The following is a 20,532-nucleotide window of genomic DNA, read 5'->3' on the forward strand; positions in this document are numbered from 1 at the left end:
CCTTGCGTCAGAATTTTACCCGGCAAATCAAAATACGCAGGTGCCCTTTCGCAGATGTATAGGAGCCCAGATGCCATCTTCTTGTCCTGCTCGATCGGAGCTGCGGCAAACTAGCAAACACATATCAGTACTGGCACGGAATTAACAACATAGGTTCAAAGCTTACGGGAATGCAGGCACAGATTCCAGCCCAGGCTAAAGCTGCTGGAGGGCACTCTGAGAGCATAGAGGCGACAAACGAACTCAGTCCTTTTACTGCAGTCAAAATAGCAATGGCATTGGTTTTGGCCTCCTGATGCTTTTCCGCATCCTTCAAGGCATTCTCGACCATTTTGAGACATTGTCCTTTCCCATTCGGATCTGATGGTTTCATCATGGTGCTCTTCATTGATTTATCTACACCGATTAGCCGCATAATTCTGATTCTTGTAACAGAAGTAACCAAACCGTGATTTAGCGCAGTTCTGACTGCCTTCTCGTAGAACTCGACAAGAACCTTCATCTTTTCGTCGCTCTTGATCTTCTCGAATGCATCCTGCCATATTTCCGACGCAAGACTTCCCTGTTGGTGCTCTTCAACAGAGTCGATAACAGATGCCGGACGATCATGCTGTGTGACCAGAGGAGGTGGCAGGTTGCATTTGGCCTCCGGGTCGTCAAGACTCGAATGATTATCATTCGTAGTGGGCGACTCCGAAAAATGATTGTCGTAGGTGAGTAAGCGCTTGAACTTCAATGTCTTCTCCTTCCACAAATTTCTGAAACCGTTTTTGGGCTGTGGTTTGTCCATGGCCTTAAAGCTTCAGGTCAAAGGGACATGAAATGAAAAGGGGAAGGCGATCGGTAAACCATCGTTGACCAGCCAGTTTGTTACGATAGTGGCTCGCTCGCCTACAACATGCATGAGACTAACCGCCCAATTTGAGGGTCGGGCCGCAGCGGCTGAGCCCTATGTTCTCCCCTCTTATGCGCCAAGCGAGAGCTTCCTAAAGCGGCAAGAGGGGAATTTGAACTTTACCGAACCAATATCGTGAGAAGTTCTGCCCAAGACTGCTTGAGATGGAGTGGCCACGGATGTGCTTGTCGGGTGCCAGATGCTACCCGTGGCGGAAGCCGGACTTCATAGGATTAACGAACGGAGGCGGCCGAAGATACGCGTTCCGGTAATGCGTTGCATGTTGGCGTCGACCTCGCCAGCTTGGTAGGGTCAACCATTGTTATACGCAGGGGTACTTGCGAATCATCATGCTGACATATCCCTAACACAGGCAAGGCTACCATAGGGGGTGCCCCGTGGCGTTCGCTTGTTTGACTGCGGTTCATGTGACTGATTGTAGGCCCGTTCTGCCGCTTTCTTTGGTGGCTACAAAGGCCGTTTAGGGCGGCGAATTGCTGCTTGTCATATTCACCAAGTGATAAGGTCTTTGACTCATACTAATTCCTGGCCCAAGGCAGAAAGTAGGGGCGATGGTACTTTTCCTGGGTGTACAATAACACATTCAAACTCCTTCGCCGCGGTTCAACTTGATCGCATTGTTGATTGTGGGATAGCAGTCAGAAACCTGTTAAGCTAGCTGAAGCCCACCACCTCGATCGTGTTATTTTCAAGACGACATCATCAGTATGATGTCAAGCATCGCTTAATTACGCCGTCCGAGTCTTATGACCGCATCTCTCGCTCCGGCTTAGTGCTGACTGTAAGAAAGTATAAGTGTCTGTCTATCTCTTGCAGAAGTCCCAACTTTCTCATATATTCTTGTGTTACTATGATGGTCCCGTAGAGACTGATCGAGAGTGTTGATGACACAAGCATCATAGTAAGAGCTTCCCGTTCGCCGCCTTCATCATGATTCCGTAGTCCCATCAACTCATCAATCAAAGAGTTTCTGATGAGGACGATTTTCCCAGTACGTCATTCCCGTCGAATTGAAAAAGCTTCTTCGATAGCCACATGCTAAAGTTGCACAGTCAATGTATTTATCTCGTCGACAAATCTATTGCCTATCGAAAGTCCTTGCTAGAGCCGTGTGAGACTACTGGTTCTGTGCAGTCCCATCATGCCTGCGATTTCTCGACAGTTTGTCTCTCTCTTCCCTCCCAGAGAAACCTGAGGTCTATGGTCCATTTCCTTCCTGTATCATGACCCTGACTTCGTAGGGGTTCGGAGGAGGAGAAGACAGTTTCGTCTGCTGCCATTGCTCCATGCCTGCGAACCAAGGGTGCGTAAGGGCCAGTAGAAGTAGACGCTGAGGCGATAGTACTACTACGATCTTCAAATAACTTCTGACAAGTGTTCTTCAAAGGTTTCCAAATCCAATCCTCAAGAGACTTGGAATTAGTCAAGACTGCCACTGTTAGCAACAGTGCAATGACCCCTGTCCCGATCATACTGCCCAGTGTCACCGAAGCCGGTGCCCCGCTCATACTGAATACGCCGGTCGCAAAGCCGAGGGGAAGAAAAATGGCAGTGACATAAGTGAACCGGCGGATGTCGTCAGCTCCGCGAAGCTCCAACTCGCATCTCATGTCATCTACCTTCTTGTTCAGAGATGAGATATAGGAGGCAATGTTTGTATGGCATTGTTGGAGTTCGAGGACTTTTTGGTCATTTGAGGCTTGCAAGTTGGAAATCGTGCTGCAGTATTTTTGTTCGTCTTGTCGAGTCCATCGTGTAGGCTTCCCCTTGTTTCCTCGATCCGACCAGGCCCGTATCGTGATGAGGTTCTCGTCGAGATCGTCTTGTACGGCCTGAAGCAGATATTGGACCTTGTGGCATAATTTGCTCGCAGACAAAAAGGCATCGTTGCTATCTGCCTCTAGCAGCGTAAGCGCATCCGCCAACGATGATTGCTGGAAGTGTTGGGTTTTGACTGCTCGGTTGGACTTGAGAGATTGCTGCAAAACCCCTCGCGATTCTTTGAAGATGCTTTCCGTGGCCTGAAGCATACGCTCTAGAATTCTGTCGATCAAGACAAGCTCCAGCACACTGTGCTGCTTCCAGTGACCTTTCATTACTTTGGCCTTCACGTCGCGGTCTCTGATGTCTTTGACAGCATCTCCAGCGCTGGTCATCTCAGTAGGGTCATGCTGTAGGAAATGACAAGTCCAGTATCGGTCAATGAAGTCGCCATCAAATCTAAAACTCATCATGGCCCGTCGCAACCACTTGTTTAGGCCGTCTTCAGCTTGACCAAGAAACTCCAACTCGATCTCGTCAGGCGGGGGAAAGCTGTTGCGTCTCTCGAGCACAGATTTCTGATCAAGGACCCAGAACGACAAGTGCAGCTCAGTCACCCATTTGTTGGAGAATGCCACGACGTCTTCAGTGAAATACTTCTGATAGCGACTGAAGCGTTTAAAAAACGCAGCCAGCTCGTCTTCCTCGGCAGATCCACCACAGCAAATTTGTCCAACTGCTTCGTTGACCTCAAAAAATTGCAGCAGCCTCTTTTTGGCACTTTCGCGGTTACGTTGCTCTTCTAGGCAATGTACGAGCTTCTCAGAGCTCTGTATGATAACATTCGCTGGATTTGGAGCACTGAGGGTCATCTGCACTACAGTCTCGGACGTCTCTTGTACGGCTGAGTCTGTAAAATTCGTGTCATTTTGAGCAGATGGCTGGAAACCGGTCCTTGAAACGTTTGTAATAATGCCCTTTAAATCGTGTCCATCTCTGTCGTCGATGGCCCCAGGTGGCTTCCTAGCGTCAAAAGGGACTCCCCGCGCCAGTTGAGAGGAAGCAACATTTGGTTTTATTCTGAAGAATTCTGGTTCTCCATAAAGCCAATTGTCGGGAATCTCCAAGATGTTCTTTTGGTCAATATCGTTGCCGAAGGGAATCGTTTCTTCCATGATGAGGTTCTGCAAACGCGGACGGTGGGGCCTTTTGGATAATATAGTATTGCGAAGCGTTCCGGCCCTCTCGCTATACCCAGGCTGATATTTCCACAGGATGTAAGGTACTTCGAATGTGGTAGACCAATAAGAATGGTGCTTATCTTTCTCGTCGTAAATAACCGGATTCCAGGTCGAATCCAATTGTCCGGCGAGGAGTCCGTCAGGGGATGACGCACTAAGGAGAACTGAGACTGAATCCTTGTACATTCTTTCAGCAGTGTGTTCATTGATTCTCTTCTGCTGAGAACAAAGGATCACAGCCATTGCGAACTGAAGGGGGTGTCTCCAGTCAGTGACTTCATAATTTGGACGGCGTATTTGGCAGTCCACAGTATTCTGCCACGTGATAACCTTGCTTTCAGGAACATGGTCGAAGAATCCACATGCCGCAGCATGGAAGAGAGAAGTATCTTCAACATCCAAAAAGAAGTTTGTCTCCGACAAGCTGCGAACTGTTGCGATCATCTGAGTTTGGGAAGTCGGATTCTCAGTGGCGAATCTTTTGTGGATATTGCGTCTGAATTGATGTGAGACTGGAATTATCGTCTTTGACAGCTTTTCGGTTTTTGATCGTTCTCGATAGTCAAACACGAAGTTGACCTGGACACCGAGCTTCTCTGCAGACTTAAGAGCCCGCCAGATTAGTGCATGATCGACAAGGTGAAATTTCTGGGGCATTTCACTCTTTAAACGAGGAAATATGTGCAGGCCATTCCACTTGTTGTGGGCGAGACCCCCCAACCAAAGCTCAAAAACAGTCTTAAGAGCGTCCACATTATCCAGCTTGTCGTATTGTTCATGCTTTTCTCCGTTCCACTGGACAAATTCTCCAACCTTGATGATTTGGAGAGCAATGTCTGTGTAAAGATCGCAAGAGAGCTCGACCCCTGGAGCCGCAATAGTTTTGCCACTGACCCAGCAACGATTGGCTTGTTGATATCTATCGCCTATAGTCTCGCCGATGTTTTGGACAAGGTTCACTGCCCAATGCTCACAAAGCCACCTGACGTGACCGCGACATACCAGCCAGCTGCGTCTGTAGATTTCGCAGTTAGTGTGGTCGCAAGGTGGTGTTGTTGGCTTGAAATGGGGGCATTCTTTTGCTAGCTTTTCCTCGGCATGTTGCAAAGCCATTAGCAAGGTTTGGAAAGCATGACTAGATTCCATCAGCACGATATTAACCCCTTAGTCGAACAGGCATTTAGACTCACAAGCTTGCTTTGGTAACAACTCTGTGATTAGCAACGTCACCACATGTGAGTGCAATAGGTGGAGTGTGAGAAGAGGGTTGACCGTCCGGGATCTCAGTTTTGTTCGCAGGTTGTTCCTGAATGGTGGTACTATCCTGGCGATGAACTGGAATGCTGCAAACAGACAAAATGTGTTCCACATTTCTCCAGAATGTGAAACCCAGATGCGATTTGGTGTTGAGTTGTAAACGATCATATGGTTTGGATAGGTTCGCTTTGGCGGCGCGAATGTCGTCCCGTCCAGGACGATGATACGCGATGAGCCCAGAACATAAATGAATCTCTTCCAATGCGTAAGCAAAGGTAATGACCAGATATCCAGACTTTTTCGCTTTTTCCCAAGATGGCTTGTCTACAATGAACTGTTCTTTTTGGCCCTCTCCGTGTCACGGGCTAGAGCCCGGCCGGGATCTCCGGCTCTGCCGGAGCAGTTACCGAGATCCGGCTCCGCCGGATCCACTATTCTACCGTGGCACACCGCCTAGCCCGACCACGTATCTCTGTAGCTAGGCGCCCACTCTTGTAAAGTCCTTCTCCTCTTCAGCTTAGAATAGTCAATCGACGGCACCTCTACGTTGAACAAGCCTAGGGGCCAGCCCCTTACACTCCGGTCGAAGATTGATGAGGCACATCGCCTGAGAATGGCGATATAAATAAGCCGACATTATTTTCGAACCCTGCTGGCTTAGATCCGTCATACCTCCAAACCGAGGAGCTGGCGTCTTTGTTCTCGGGGACTTGTGGGTCTTGATGAGAATCCTTTGACAGAGGCTTCTCCTTAAGACCGGCATTCAATCCGTTTCTGTGATCATAGCCATCGTCCAACCCCGAGTCATCTGATTCGGCGTCATCTGAATCAGAGAACTCTGATTCCATCTGGTCCGATGTCTCCATATGTGTTCTATTCTGAATTGTGTTCTCCTGAGCCGATTGTTCCTGAGCCGATTGTTCTTGAGCCGATTGTTCCTGAGCCGACTGTTCCTGAGCTGCCTGGTCCTGGCCTGGTTGCTCCTGGTCTGGCTTTATCTCATGGAACCCATCGCCCTCTTTTGTGAAGTCGAGATCCCGAAGGCGAACGGTAGGATTGTAAGTAATTGTTGGAGGGCTCTCGGAAGACCCCATGTCGATATTGCTGAGATTCAATCTGTATATTTGATATACAGTATTTTGACGCACGAGGTACTCGATACAAGACACCTTTTCTGACTGTGCGAACTTGAAGTGTGGCCAACGATTCGAGACAAACGACATCTGTGGCAAGTTGAGCCCCTTGATGTCTTCACGATCCATCTGAAGATTAAGTCCCCCGTCGAATTTGGAAGACGCGGAATTGAGGTCGTCCAGACGCTCCCATGCATAATAAGGCGAGGAGTAGCCGTTTTCCGACATCTCAGCACAGAGAAACCCCGACGGGTTCCCTGACTTTTCGCCGAAGTATCGTGTAATCTGCATGATTTCACCATAGGCGTTGACTGTCGCCGTTACGCCATCGTCGCCAAAGGAGGCGTAACCCTTCCGCTTGCAAGCCTGTGCGGCCTCGTCCGGGATGCTGGTGTCATTCTACATCAGGATACGCATTAATGTCCGTCCAACGAATGAGTCCACAGAGTTATTACCTTCTTCCCAGTCTCTCCATTAGAAACAGAGCACTCCCAATGGGATTTGTGGTCTGCTTCCATCTTCAATTGGGCCGTAAGATTTCGAGTTCAGGAAGGTATGATCAGATCAGGTCGAGGCTTTCTGGGTGTTATGGAATGACCAGCAAGGCGAATCTTCCATGATCGCTAGCGAATGGTCCACATAATTATACTCATCTTCCCCTTATCAGTTGATATTTGCGGTCAGTAGCTGCAACTTTTGCATTCGAAATGGATTGAGACATATCACAATGGGTTTCGGGTGCCAGGAGTCCTTCCGGGTTCACACATATCGCTGGCTATCGGATGAGCTGGCGGCTGCCAAGGAATGGTGGCAGGGAAATAAGCAATAGTTTCTATCATCCTTGTAATCAAATGCACCTAGGCAAACTAGTAGGTGCAGAGCAAGACAACTATCACCAGGCAATGAGTTGACTGCTCTTCCTGTTGCAGTAAATCCTTGCCTACCCTATCAAAGTTTCACGGTACTTTTACTTAGAATGCATTAAGGTGGCACGGGAGGAGGACCCAAACAACAGCAACTTTGATCAGTAAGATTTGAGAATCTCAGGGCGAGTGGCGATAAACCAAAGATTTGTTTTGAGAAGTATTTGTAGCTCTTGCCCTCTCGGGAAGATCCACCGACAGCGGTGCGGGCCGATCTCATGCATCTTGGGTCAGGTATCTCGGCCTCACGTTCCACCATGCATGCAGTCGCAAGTCTTAGAATTAGGGTCGTAATATTGATTTTGGCTGCATTAGCCTTGCACCCACCTCTACGAGTATATGAGAATTAGTAATCGCAGGGGCTACGCCAGCTAGGCAAAAACAGCCGCAGAAGAGGATGGAGAGGGAAGGCTCGCAGTTCATTATCGATCAGACTGCGAGGGAATTACCTGCCGCGTTGTGGACAGCAGGCTGAATAAGTCAACGTCAACGTCAACGTGCCCTGCCTGCGATCCCTCAGATCCAGGAGCCTTTTTGTGGCTTCTCATTTCACGGGTCTACGATTGAGGCCCGGAGCTAAGCTTCGTGCCCCCTCGGATCAGTTGAGGGAATTGGCAGGCCTGCCGCAGCCAAAAGACATTTACTCAAACTTCATCTTGTTCCCACTGCAAGTTTGATCGAGGTTGTAGATGTGTGAAGCCAACACAGCGCTGTGTGATTCATGATCGTGTGGAGCGCATCGCTGCCTGGAAGATGAGCGGCGGACATAGCTCAGTTGGGAGAGCGTCAGACTGAAGCGGGTCTCCGAACCTGGGAAACTTCATTCAATCAATCTGAAGGTCGTGTGTTCAATCCACACTGGCCGCATCTTCATTTTTTGCTGTTCACGACGATTAGACCAGACTGATATCCACCCAGCTAGCTAGCCAGTGTGTTGTTATGGACTGCAAAGTTGGGGAAAAGCATGCTACCACAAAGTGTAAAAGCCGTGTGAAGAAAGAGTGTTACTACTAGAACAGCAAGAACGACTGGGTGTTTTATTGAATTACAGACAACCCGCTAAACTAAAATGAAACACTGATATCTAGTAATGATTGAAAAAAAAAAAAAAAGGTAATCCGTATGACCAAATCAAACTCCTTCCTCAACTATTGGATGTGAACAGCGAATTGGGGTTCATGGATTGAAAGTTGGCATCAGCAACTCTAGGGCCGGAGCAGCCACCGGGAAGTCAATTGACAGCCCGAGTGCGCCGCAATTCCGCCCCACGCCGCCCGGGCCAGCAAACACGTCAGAGCACATGCCCCAACGCGCCTGCTTTACGATTATCGCCAGCGACTCACCTACCTTCCTGGACACCACTCCCCTCGCCCAGAACTAATACTCACGATGTCGCGAAGACCGGCAAAAGGAGACTATATTGAGACCGTAAGTGTCTAGTTCCTACGTTGACGACCGATCGCCGGAAACTGACCGCCCACCGCAGGACACGGGCAACAAAGTCGCCCGCAAGGCGACGCTCGTCGGCACCCAAAACATCATGCTAGGCGGTAAGACCGTCATCCAGCCCGAAGTCATGATCCGCGGCGACCTTGCACGATCGATACAACCCTCCGGCGGAGCTCCTGCGAACAATACCGCGGTCGCGATCGGTCGATACTGCTTTCTCTCGAGAGGGGCTGTTCTCCGCCCGCCGGGGAGAATGTACAAGGGGTGAGCAGCTTTCCTCCTACTCTGGGCCCCAATTGAGGAATCTTTGACTGATTTTCTGATTTGTACAGTGCCTTCACCTACATGCCCCTCCGGATAGGCGACCACGTCTTCGTCGGCCAACACACAGTCATACAAGCTGCTTCGATCGGAACCCACGTGCACATCGGTCGCGACTGCGTTATCGGCGAGTTCGCCATCGTCAAGGACTACGTTCGAATACTCGAGGGCACCGTCGTGCCGCCTAATATGGTCATACCCAGCTTCAGCGTCGTGGCGGGGCAGCCTGCTCGCGTGGTGGGGGAAGTGCCAGAAGGCGGGCACGAGGAGTTTGAGCTGCGTGAACTCTACAAGACGGTTGGTAATAACCCTCAGCCATTGCCGATGTGATGCTTGCGATTCCATCGACAGAACACTGGCGCTAGATTTACGGCAAAGAGGTGGATGTGGACCGAGCGAGCGCCTCGGGTGGAGGAGTCTTGACATAACGAACGAGCCTCGGCATCGAAGCTTGCGAGGGCATTGCTGTCCGGCATTTCGAAGCGTAGTGGCGGGCGATGGTCGCCAACGAGGCACATGAAACGGCGTTTGGCGAATTTATTGGGCCTAGAGCCCAGAGATACCCAGGTTCGAGCAGTAGCTCAATATTATCACAACTGACTTGTCAATGAGCTGTGGCGGTGGCATCGAGAATATGCAAATTATCAGAGACACCTTTCCGACTTCATAACCGTGTTCCCGTACTGCTCGAATAACAGCAACTATACTTCTTGGGCCGCTTCTTGTACAGAGCTCCTGCCGCATATGTACACACAACAAACACTTAACTAGCTCAACACGCCACTCCTCTACGCCGCCTAATGCTCAGAACACTCATATCCTTCAGGGCTCGCCAGGCCAAATCGAGTCAGCAAGCTTCCTCACCAAGTCCAGCTTCTTCACCATATCCTGGTGGGTGATCGAGTTGCCAAGGTGGTGGCTAGCAAACCCACACTGCGGGCTCACGCCGATCCTCTTCAACGCCTGCTCGCGGGTCTGCCCAGCCCCCTGCGCCACAAAGTCGGCCGCCTGGAACACCCGCTCCCGCATCTTGTTGAGGTCCTCGAGCTCGGGGAACTTGGACGTAATGACGCCCAGGATGACGTTCTTGTGGGCGGGTAGCTCCTTCAAGGGCTCGAAACCACCGGCGCGGTCGGTGTCGTACTCGAGGAAGTACGTGTCGGCGTTGATCTCCTTGAACAGGCGGGAGGCGATGCGGTCGTAGCCGCCCTCGGAGAAGTGGCGGGAGTATGCAAAGTTGCCGCGGCAGAGGTGGATGCCGAGGTGCATGTCGGCCGGGCGGGAGCTGATGCTGTCGTTGTAGAGCTTGATGTAGGATTGCAGCAGGGCGTCGGAGTCTTCGCCTGCTTCTTTGAATCCTTGGAGCATCTTCTCTGAACAGAAGTCTGGGTGGTTATTAGCTTGTCGACTTTCTGAAACCGACGGAAAGGTAGAAACTTACACGCCAGGTTGGGGTCGTCAATGGTGACATTACGGACGCCGTGGTCGTATAAAAACTCCAGCTCCGTACGGTACGCCTTGGCAATATCGGCAAAGTACTCTTCGTCGTTGGCATAGACATCCTTGGGATATGCATGGCCCTTCTTGTATCTCAGGTGGTACCACTCAGGTGCGGGCAGGGTGAGCTTCGCGTCCTTAACCTTCTCAGGAGGAATGAGAGTCTTGAGGTACTCCCATTCTCTCAGATAGGTGCTGCCCTTGTGCTTGATCTTGCCAGTGCACAGGATGGACTCTCCTGGCTTGTGGTCGCTCTCAACTGGGAGAATGGTTAATCACGGAGTCCTTGCTCAAATAAGAACCTGATGACTTACTGAAAGCCGCAATATCTGGCACATACATGCGGAAGATATCCCAGCTGGGCGCAGGAACTTCCTCGAAACCCTCAAGACCAGGGAAGAAGTTGCCCCAGAACTGGTGACGTCGATACTCTCCGTCATTGATGGCGTGAAAGCCAAGATCAAGCTGCGTTTTGACAATCTCACGAACACCCTCCTCCTCCAGACGGTTCAGCTCCTCATCCGCAGCAATCTCAACAGCCTTCTTCTCATCCAAAGCAATGCGCTTGTCCGTGAGAGCTTTGGGTCGCAACAGCGAGCCCATGTGCTCCGCGCGGAAGGGTGGTCTCTGGTGGTTCTTGGCAGCCATGATGGACTTTTCAACAGCTGAACTGAGGAATTGCATCCTCCAAAAGGTATATCCGAGCGGTTCGGGAGCTTGAGACTTGATTTAAATAGAATCAGACTTGGGGCTACCTTGTTTCCGAGCGGAATGGCACCCTTCGGCAATACGAAATCTTAACAAGCCAGAAAGCTACCTGATATGAATGGGACCATTTGACCGGGGATTTTAGAAGCATGCGGGCAAAACCCGCCATACTTCCCGCCCTTCAGCCGCCACCCCTCGTCTCAACGATGTCATGCCGTTCCATCTTCACCACACATTCCCAAGCTTCGCGCCCACCTGGACCCCCGCTTTCCCCGCCCTTTGTCATAGCTGACGAGGGGGCCAGTGCTCTTGGAGACGGCAAATGGCAAAGTCCGGTAGCGGCCGCTTAATCACGATCCTGTGTTCTTCAATATGGGCAATTCTTACCTAGCGGTCTGTTGGTGTTTCTTGATGGCAAGGGTGGATGTTCCAAGATGTTTCTTTTCGGAAGGGAGCACTGCATGCGCCGCAGCGGCACCGCGGTGGAGAACGATGCGGTTACTGATTGTGGAATAAGCAAGTACTTGCACGAGGGTTGCGTCGGCTGAGGGAAGCCAAGGTTGTGTAATTGCTGACTGGATTTCACCGTTCGACTAATTTTGGGACTTTGGTTTTATTGCAGTGAAGAGGTGGTTGTCTACGGCCACTTAGAAGTTGAAGCTTCATGAGCTACGAGACGAAGACCGGAAGGGAGCTCCGGAGCTCTTATCGTTATCGCCCTTATCGGGAAGCTACAGTGGGGGTCTGTGGCGATTTAGGGGCTCCTGTGGTTGGACCGAAACCCCGCGATGACATGCCGCATTTCCATTCCCAGTCTGCTCAATTTCGCCGACTCAAAGTCCCGAAAGACGCGCTTCAGCTTTCAGAGAGCTTCAATTATCTCGAGAACATTTGAGTCATCTCGACTGATCCTCTCAGTCTAATCCGAACCGTTGTTTGAATCGCCTCAATCGCTCCGTCTGATCTTGAAACCGAAACCTTCCCGTGAAACAGAGTTCCGCGATCTGCATTGCAGAACCTCAACCACGCAACTTCAACAACTTGTGCTCAGCTTGCATCTAATCAAATCTCGGCAGAAATCACCAGTGAAACAGTAGCCGACCATGGCCGTCACTATCGACGATCTCCCGAATGAGATCTTGGCCCAAATCTTTACCTATCTCGATCGCCCTGCGCCCTCCGATTCGAAGCTTCACGACCAGCCAAGCTCGTTGATGCTACAAAACCCCTTCTTCGATAGGGATCTAAAGAACGTGTCCGTCGTTACCAAGCTGTGGAGGGCCGCTGTTCTGCCTCTACTCTTCCGCCATGTCGTCTGTACAATCGACCGCTTCGAACTGCCGCTCATAGAAGAGACGCGCGACCCGGCCGCAACCATCGATTTCCTCCGCTTCCTTCGAGACAACAACCTGACGAACTATGTCACCACCGTGACCATGTTCGTCGAGGATGCGTTGGGTGGTGTCGCGACATCGCATCTCGCCAGCAGCGTCGAGCTCATGGAGTCTGGCCACGCGAATAAGGCGTCGTATAGCGAGGATTACAACTGGTTGTGGAGGACGCTGTTCGAGCACGTAGACCCGGTACGGCTGAGCATAATCGCCTCACCACGGGTTCTGGCGCAGTTGCTCTCGCGAATGCTCTTCTTGGGGGATGCGTGGAACTTCGACATGCCGCAGCATATCCTGTCTCTCTCGCGGAAGAGCAAGAAGGTGGTCACGTCCAAGTACAAGTCAAAAGCGAAAGCGTCCTCATCCAGTGACGCACCGTCCCCCGAGAACCCGCACCAAAAACGAGTCCCATGCGACCTCTTCACCATCCGTCCTTGGCAAAGTCTGCTTCTCAACGAAGGCTCGTCAACTCGCGTCTACAAGACATACGAATACTATCTCAAGCGCCCACCTTCGATGCTCGGCGCCCTTCTAGGGGCGGAAGAATTTCCGAACGATGAGCCCTTGATCGCACCTTCCATCCGTGACTTCTCCTACGTCGGCATCTTTCCACTATCCAGCCACTTCAACACTCTTGTCCAACACGTCCCCCGCCTCGACCGACTCTTCGTGCAGCTCGTACCTCGAAACGACATCCTCCAGGACGCCGACGAGATGCGCAACATCGACATCGCCGATCTTTGGATGGAGCGGAACACATCATACTCCATGCTCTTCCGCGAGCTCTTCGACCCCGACCCAGACAGTCCCTGGCTCGAGCTGAAGACGTTCGAGAGCGGCGATGCGGCGGACCGGGAAGCGTGGGAGATGGCTGTGCAGTTCGTCCAGTTCAGCGGCGTGCAGGGATGGAAGGTCGAAAGCGAGGGCGTCTTCGTTCGGGAGAGGAACGAGAGTGGGCCGATCCTCGGGATGTCTCAGTCAGTGGCGCCGGAATCATAATGATTTTGATCTTTCAGGTGCTAATTTATGTTCAAAAAGACTGCCGGGTCAGCTTAGACGGTGGGCTTTCAATGGAGTTGCTACACTGCCGGTATCCAGCGCGATGCTTTACATGGGAAACGGCGGGCCGTAGGTATTATGTTTAATGTAGCACGTCGCAGGTTCCTATTCGCAGTCGTGAACACGCTTTTTACTGCGAGGGTAGTGTGCCCGACCATGTAAGTCCTACTATCACACGACAGCGAATGTGATTCTTTCAACGATGACTAGTAGCTCATGGAAGCATTATGGAAATTTGTGGGCTGTATAACAGGCTGTCCGCAGCCCAACTTGGCGCTGAGGCTGACTGCGCCAAGGCTTATTTGCGGACGTTCTATCCAGACAAGCCAATGATGATCGTGAACAACACATCTCAGCCCGCGCGACGGAGTGAGACCCTGAGCGACGCTAAATTGAGACGGTTGAAATCCGTCTGCCTGATGTGCAGACCCTTCCCAACTATTGACCGGGGCGAAATCCTCAGTTGCACGAAAGTACCGACGTTCTCTTCACAGCCGCACCCTGCGGTTCAGCTGGGAGCCGCCACGGCGTCTAACGGTGTAACTCTTGTGTCTCACGCAGAACTTCTACCGCAGCCTGACTTTTCCATGAATCTTCCCCGTTTCTCACCCATTACTCTACGGAGCCGACTTCTGAGGCCGAGAAGCGACGATGCGTCACGCTCCGTTCATCTTTCTCACTGCCGTGGCAGGCATCACCGTGGTCCAGGGGACGTGTTTCGTCCCCAACGGCACAGACAGACACGCCCTGACCAACATTGAAAATAACCGGTACGAGCCCTGCGAGGGCAACGGGCACAGCATGTGCTGCAACGTCGTCAGCGGGGACAAGTGCCAGGCGGACGGGCTGTGTTGGAACGAGGGCGGGCGGTTGACGTGGCGGGAGAGCTGTACGGATCCGACGTGGCAGTCGCCCAAGTGTGTGAAGCTTTGTATATCGGATGATTATCGTGAGTTTCTGCTACTTTGAGCTGGCGTGGATGTGTTGCTGGGCTGCTTGGTTTTGGCGTGCTAACGATGGGGATGGTAGAAACCGAAGGCGTGGGCGCGACGGGGACGGATATTGTGGTTACGAAGTGCGCTGATGGGAGTTACTGCTGCGGGAACAATAATAATGCTACGGACTGCTGTACTGCGGGTAAGGGTGTGAAGATTGTAGATGGGGAGGTTGTCACGACGTCTTCGGCTACAGTATCCGGTTCGACGATTATCTCGACGTCTTCCTCCATACCTACGACCTCCTCAGCCGCCAGCAGCAGCTCGGAGCCTTCTAACAATCAAGCCGGTGTCATTGGCGGTGCGGTCGGTGGAGGAGTCGGGGCAGTGGTCCTTGCCCTTGCGGCTTGGTTCTTTTGGTACAAGAGGAGGGAGAGGAACACGGGAGCACGCGGAGATGTGGCGGACATGACGCAGAGTTATGTCGCTGTGAGCCAGGAAGCGAAGTATCCGACTGTGGTGGAGGCTCCGAGTTATTATCCTCCTGTCGAGATGCCGGGAGAGGCGCATCCTGTTGAGCTGGGGTCGGAGTCTATGAGGCCGCCGAGTCGACGATGATTTGGTCGGCCATGTCTTTGAGATACGTACGTTGGTCAGAGAGCGGGATTGAAACAGCTTTTCCCAATGTTCAGAAGTGGTGCAAAATTGTTTTCGGTAAAGCCAGAGGCGTCAAGTGACCACATCTTTATTGTTAGCATCTCCGTTGTATTGGAGGGGTGACTTCGTGGGTCAGAATTCGCAAAAGTAATCAGTGAAGCTCCCTTCCCGCCGAGTAGTTGGTCACTCTCAATTCATCTTTGAAATTTATACTGGAAGAGATGTTTTGAAAGGTGCGTTGAGAGCGCCCAGCGGCGGGTTACTCGTTAATACGTGACAGAAGAATATTTCGCTGGATGTTACAATTTTCGGGCCAGGACAAATTTGCATCAAGCATTTCCAATTTTACATCGCCTTCGCTCGTGAAAATACACAGAGATTTCCAATCTTCTGAAGGCGGCAACTGAAAGCCGGTGCAATTATGTGAAGACCGACAGGGGAAGCGGACGCGGTGGGATTGCATCATATTCCATCATATGGCCAAGTGCCCACTTGGGCGCGCTTTCCACCAGCAAAAGCCTTGGTGGTGGACAATACTCTCTCTGCCATGGTGAGCCTGCTTCGCTCAATATCGCACTCTCCCCGATTCACACCGGCGGGGAGAACATCTTCACCTTCCTTGTCTGGTAAACAGCTGTCTGCCAAGAGGTTACAATGCCATGCGTGCCACGGCGCGATGATTGACGCTATGGCGGGGAAGCCTTGCACCATCATCATTCTCGACAATAGAATGCTCATTTTCTGTCTGGTGAGTTTGGAAGACCCCATACTTTTCGAATACCGAGTTGAGAAAACCGTAACTCCCCGATTTCGGGCCCCGCGAGGATTCAGCGTATATGAAGGGGCTCAGCCCAGGGTAGATGATGGTTGAGTGAGATTGCGCCTGTGACCACGACGAGACGAATCCAAGCCATCATCGGTCTTCGTCCTCTATCCACAAGATGCACTTCCTTAGAAGCGTGGCCGTTGGATTGCTCCAAGCAGGCCTGATATCGGCGCAGACGAAGTACGCGGACAACCAAATTCCGGTTTCCAAAGACAGCGAACTCGTCTCCAAGCTCTTCCCCGATGTAGAAGGCGTCGAGCTGCTCTCGCCTGCGTTCGCGAATGATGAGACTGTACCGGACGGATGGGCCAACGGAACGTCTGGTCCTACATCGCAAGACACGCTGGGTTGGTAATGCTGAAACTCAAGAACAAGGCGTGTGCTAACACATCGTTCAGAATCTTTCCTGAAAGGTATCGCAGACCAACACCCATGGGCAACCTACCACACGCCCTTCACCTCTGAAGATGACCGCTCAATTCCTTACCTAAACCTCTCGTCTGGCTCCTCGACACCCAAGCTCCGGATCTGGCTTCAGGGGGGCGTCCACGGCAACGAACCGGCTGGCGACCAAGCCATTCTCGCCCTCCTAGCCAAACTCGCCTCCAACGAGACATGGACAGCCTCCGTCCTCGAAAAGGCTAACATTCTCATTCTGCCGCGGTACAACCCCGACGGCGTGGCCTACTTCCAACGCGAGCTCGCCTCAAACCACGACCCGAACCGCGACCACGCCCTCCTCCAGCGCCAGCAGACCCGCGACGTCAAGACTCTTTTGTCGGCGTTCGACCCGCACATCTTCCTCGACGCGCACGAGTACACCGCAAGTCAGCGGCTCGGCGCGCAGGGCCAGTGGCTCAAGGCGCAGGACGTCCAGGTGTCGCACGTCAAGAACCCCAACATCCACCCGGCCATCCGCGCCCTCGGGGAAGGCCTCTTTCTGCGTGCGATCCAGGGCAGGGTGCGGAGCCATGGCCTGCGGACGAGCGCGTACTTCACAGCCGGCGGCGGCACTGACCTTCCCGTCCTCACGGAGCCGAGCTCCGTCTCCCGCGCGGGGCATAACTCCGCTGGTCTCCTGCAGGCGGTGTCCTTCCTCACGGAGACACGGGGCATCAGGCTTGCGGACCAGCACTTCCAGCGCCGCGTCGCCGCAGGGTTACTTGCGGTTGAGACCCTTCTCCAGACCGCCGTCGACAACGCCGAAGAAGTCTACGTCACCATCGAAACCGCACGGCAAGAGTTCACCACCAGTACCGAGGCCATCATCGTCACCGACCACGCGCGCACCACAAACACAACATGGCCCTTCATCGACGTCCGCAACGGCACCCTCGTCCACGTCCCCGTGCAATTCCGCAACAGCACGCCCACCGCGCCAGACCTCGTCCGCGCCCGCCCCGAAGCGTACGTCTTCCCCCGCGCGTGGGCTGCCGTCGCCGACAAGCTGCGCACCCTGGGCGTCGAGGTGGCGGTGCTGGAGGAGGACTTTGTCGGGGTAGCGGAGGTCCTCACCGCGGAGAGCGTCACCCTCGCGAGTTCCAAAAACGAAGGCGTCGTCGAGAGCACCATCACCACAACGACGAGCCGCAGGACAGTGAGGGTGCCGAAGGGCGGGTTCCGCGTGAGCACGCGGCAGAAGAACGCGGCGTTTGCGTTTGTGCTGCTCGAGCCGGAGAACAACGCGAGCTTGGCGCGGTATAATGTGATTAACTTGGAGGAGGGCGATGAGTACCCCGTGTTTCGGGTGCTCACGGGGCAATAGGATCAGGCGGCCGGGGTGTCTCCGCAGTCAAGCACGGATCGGAGGCTACCGGTCTTTCGGTGGTGGGGCCGGATCGGCGGCGGTAGGTTGGTGGCACAGTCCGGGTATTAGCAAACTCGCGGCACTCCGGATAATAATTAGGTGCCATCTTAATCTCACTGCATTAGCTCCCCCGTGCTCGTCTCCAAACCCGAAGTCTTCTCCAAAATTCTGAAAATCCCGTGGGTTTTTTCACAGAGTAGCAGCACTAACAGAATCCGCCCCTCCACCATGAACGCCCACCGCAAGCTGACACCCAATCATCCCGGCCCCCTCACAACGTCTCCAAACGTCCACCTCTCCAAATAACACCAATCACCCAGAAAGGGTCTGCCAGAACCTCAGACATTTGCCCACGTTGGATGCTGCAACAGAAATGCCACCCATGCAGTCACCAAACAATTGAAAGGAGACCAAGTAGGAGAAAATCTGGAAACAGAAACATTTGGACAAACATTGTGTATGTCACGCCCGCGTCCTGGAACGCGACGATGATGGGGGAGGATGTGACTGACTCCTGCATGCTTACACGGCGGTTGATCGGTTTGCACGTCACGCTTTCTCTGAACCCCCTATTTGTGCTGTTCTCATTGATCGGTGACAATGTGAGTTGAAGACGATAAAGGGACGCAATGCTCCCCTTGTCCTTTCCCATTCTTCTTCTTCCTTGTCGCCGTGCCTCAATGGTTCGCGAACTTCAATTCTCTTCCACATCTTCCTCTTTTGTCTCTGCGAGATATCTTCACTTCTTATAAGCCGAGCCGGACTCACATTCATCACCCACTTAAACTTCAACTCCCCAACCACACAAATCAAACCCACTAGAACAAGAATCCCGCCCAAGATGCATCCCCTCTCTTTCCTCCTAATCCTCTTCGCAACCTCTGCCACCGCCCTCCCCGCGACGCCCGCATCGCCAACGCCCTGCACAATGTCCCTCCCCACAGACGCCTCCCTCACCCGCCCCCCGCCGCGTCCCTTCCGTCCCACCGACGCTCCCTCGGCCCCCTCAGACGAGGCCACAGACCCGACCCCATCCCCAATCTACACCCTCCTCCCCGTTCCCTCCAACTCCTCCTCCTCGGCCTCAAACACATCCGCCCCCTGCTCCCGCCGCCCGCTCCGCCTCGGCCCCGCGCGCCTGCACAAGAAACCCTCCCCATCATCTGCCTCCGAGGCCCCAGCCGTCGCGGCCGTCGCAATCGCCGCCGCCGCCGCAGGGACGCCCACCTCCGACGGCCCCCGCGACTACGCCTCCCTCATCCCCCCAGCCCCCGGCGTCACCCCGCGCCCGGAGCCGAACCTCGCCGAGATGGGCTACTACCAGACCACCTACTGGTCCTGCGCGACACGCGGCACGTCGAGCCACTGCGGCTGGCACCGACCCATCATGGTCGCGCCCGCCAACGCCGCCGTCAACGCCGCCGCTGCCGCTGCGCCGACGAACTTCGGGCTCGGTGCCGCGGCGGTCGCTGGTCTGGTCGGAATCCTCATCGCCGGATGAACGCAACACAACCAAACCGTCACCTACCCCCTTAACCAGCAAAACAAAAAACGTCTGAGCGACTAGCCCCGTCACCGTCAGCCACGTCGTCCGCGCGCCCCGAGCGATAGAAACGAAAAGCCTCGGCAGGACCCGTGATGGAGCCAGTTCACCGTTGGCAGCAAACGACCCTTTTACCACGAGGGAATCCGCCGCGGCGCGACCGATGGCGGCGTCCTGTATCGTCAAAGCGTCGACGCCACCGTTCGTTCGGCCCTTCTCCTATTTCTGTTCTTTGTAAGATTCGTGAATCGGCCCTCCCTCGTAAAAGAGTCGGCCCTCCTCCCTGATGAAAGGGGGAAACACAGATTCGCGCCTGCACAGCCCAGCCGGCTGGGCTACGATGTTATGACCATAGACCGAGAGCACACACGTTGCATGCATGTCGCGACCGGACCCTTCCCCATCCTCTCACAACAACACATGGACGAGGAAGAGGAAGAGCGGTTGTTTCCAGACAATCTTGTACATCATTTCAATACAACTATAGAAAGGGGGAAGAATGAATACTACCCGTTTGGCCCTCGTCTCCCCTGAAAACAAATAAAAAAGTGACAGTTAATAAAAAAGGTAAAAAGAGGACCACGTTCTTTTCTCGCCTTCTAAAAAGCTCGGGTATTTCAGAACACACAACATGGAATAGAAAGAAGTTTGTTAAAGAAGAACACAAGAGCAACCCCCAAGAACAAGCGCATGATGGTGAATGTCCGCCCCTTTTTCCCGTGCTTTCTTCCCTCTCCGGTCTCCCTTGGATAGTTAAAAGCGTTACATGAAGAGTGTTTTCGTTTTAAAAAGGTCCATTGCGGGACTGGTGTTGGTTGGCGGTGGTGATGGGATGATCCGCCGCTGCCGAGCATAGGATGCGTAAGCCCCCGAGCCCGCCTGTGCCTCCCAGCGTGGACTCAGTCAGCTGCGCGCTACTCGCTGAGGGCATCTTTTCCTGCGTCCGTCGCCCGAGCCGCGAAGGAAGGGGGCGAATGAGGATATATGGCACGGTTTTCACCCTCGGCGGGGCTTGGGCCAGGGACGATCGATGCCCCGACATGCATTCTGAAGTGGCGTGCGGAGTCGGAAATGGCGAGGAGATGGGGAACAGGTTTTGTTTGGTCGG

The 20,532-nt window shown here is 53.2% G+C and overlaps 6 protein-coding genes and 1 non-coding gene across 7 annotated transcripts; 5 read left to right on the forward strand and 2 right to left on the reverse strand.

Annotated features, from left to right (window-relative positions):
- Positions 1-5,747: 5,747 nt before the first annotated feature.
- Positions 5,748-6,536, reverse strand: COL26b_011647 (uncharacterized protein; the record flags this gene model as incomplete). Its single annotated transcript, XM_053184311.1, has 2 exons — positions 5,748-6,291; positions 6,394-6,536. 2 exons carry the CDS (start codon positions 6,534-6,536, stop codon positions 5,748-5,750), a joined length of 687 nt encoding a protein of 228 aa, XP_053031726.1.
- Positions 6,537-7,991: 1,455 nt separating this feature from the next.
- COL26b_011648 lies at positions 7,992-8,098 on the forward strand. Its single transcript has one exon. It is a non-coding gene; the product is annotated as a tRNA-Phe (tRNA).
- A 522-nt stretch (positions 8,099-8,620) lies between these two features.
- COL26b_011649 (uncharacterized protein) lies at positions 8,621-9,331 on the forward strand (the record flags this gene model as incomplete). The annotated part of the gene is made up of 3 exons (XM_053184312.1): positions 8,621-8,659; positions 8,718-8,944; positions 9,013-9,331. The coding sequence occupies 3 exons, from the start codon at positions 8,621-8,623 to the stop codon at positions 9,329-9,331; spliced, it is 585 nt and encodes a 194-aa protein (XP_053031727.1).
- A 492-nt stretch (positions 9,332-9,823) lies between these two features.
- Positions 9,824-11,146, reverse strand: COL26b_011650 (uncharacterized protein; the record flags this gene model as incomplete). Its single annotated transcript, XM_053184313.1, has 3 exons — positions 9,824-10,386; positions 10,443-10,757; positions 10,813-11,146. 3 exons carry the CDS (start codon positions 11,144-11,146, stop codon positions 9,824-9,826), a joined length of 1,212 nt encoding a protein of 403 aa, XP_053031728.1.
- A 1,163-nt stretch (positions 11,147-12,309) lies between these two features.
- On the forward strand, positions 12,310-13,596 carry COL26b_011651 (uncharacterized protein; the record flags this gene model as incomplete). The annotated part of the gene is made up of 1 exon (XM_053184314.1): positions 12,310-13,596. The coding sequence occupies one exon, from the start codon at positions 12,310-12,312 to the stop codon at positions 13,594-13,596; it is 1,287 nt and encodes a 428-aa protein (XP_053031729.1).
- A 2,593-nt stretch (positions 13,597-16,189) lies between these two features.
- On the forward strand, positions 16,190-17,839 carry COL26b_011652 (uncharacterized protein; the record flags this gene model as incomplete). Its single annotated transcript, XM_053184315.1, has 2 exons — positions 16,190-16,421; positions 16,473-17,839. 2 exons carry the CDS (start codon positions 16,190-16,192, stop codon positions 17,837-17,839), a joined length of 1,599 nt encoding a protein of 532 aa, XP_053031730.1.
- Positions 17,840-18,809: 970 nt separating this feature from the next.
- Positions 18,810-19,382, forward strand: COL26b_011653 (uncharacterized protein; the record flags this gene model as incomplete). Its single annotated transcript, XM_053184316.1, has 1 exon — positions 18,810-19,382. One exon carries the CDS (start codon positions 18,810-18,812, stop codon positions 19,380-19,382), a length of 573 nt encoding a protein of 190 aa, XP_053031731.1.
- Positions 19,383-20,532: the final 1,150 nt, after the last annotated feature.

This window comes from Colletotrichum chrysophilum (assembly GCF_026319265.1).
Source record: "Colletotrichum chrysophilum strain AFK26 chromosome Unknown scaffold_147, whole genome shotgun sequence".
NCBI lineage: Eukaryota > Fungi > Ascomycota > Sordariomycetes > Glomerellales > Glomerellaceae > Colletotrichum > Colletotrichum chrysophilum.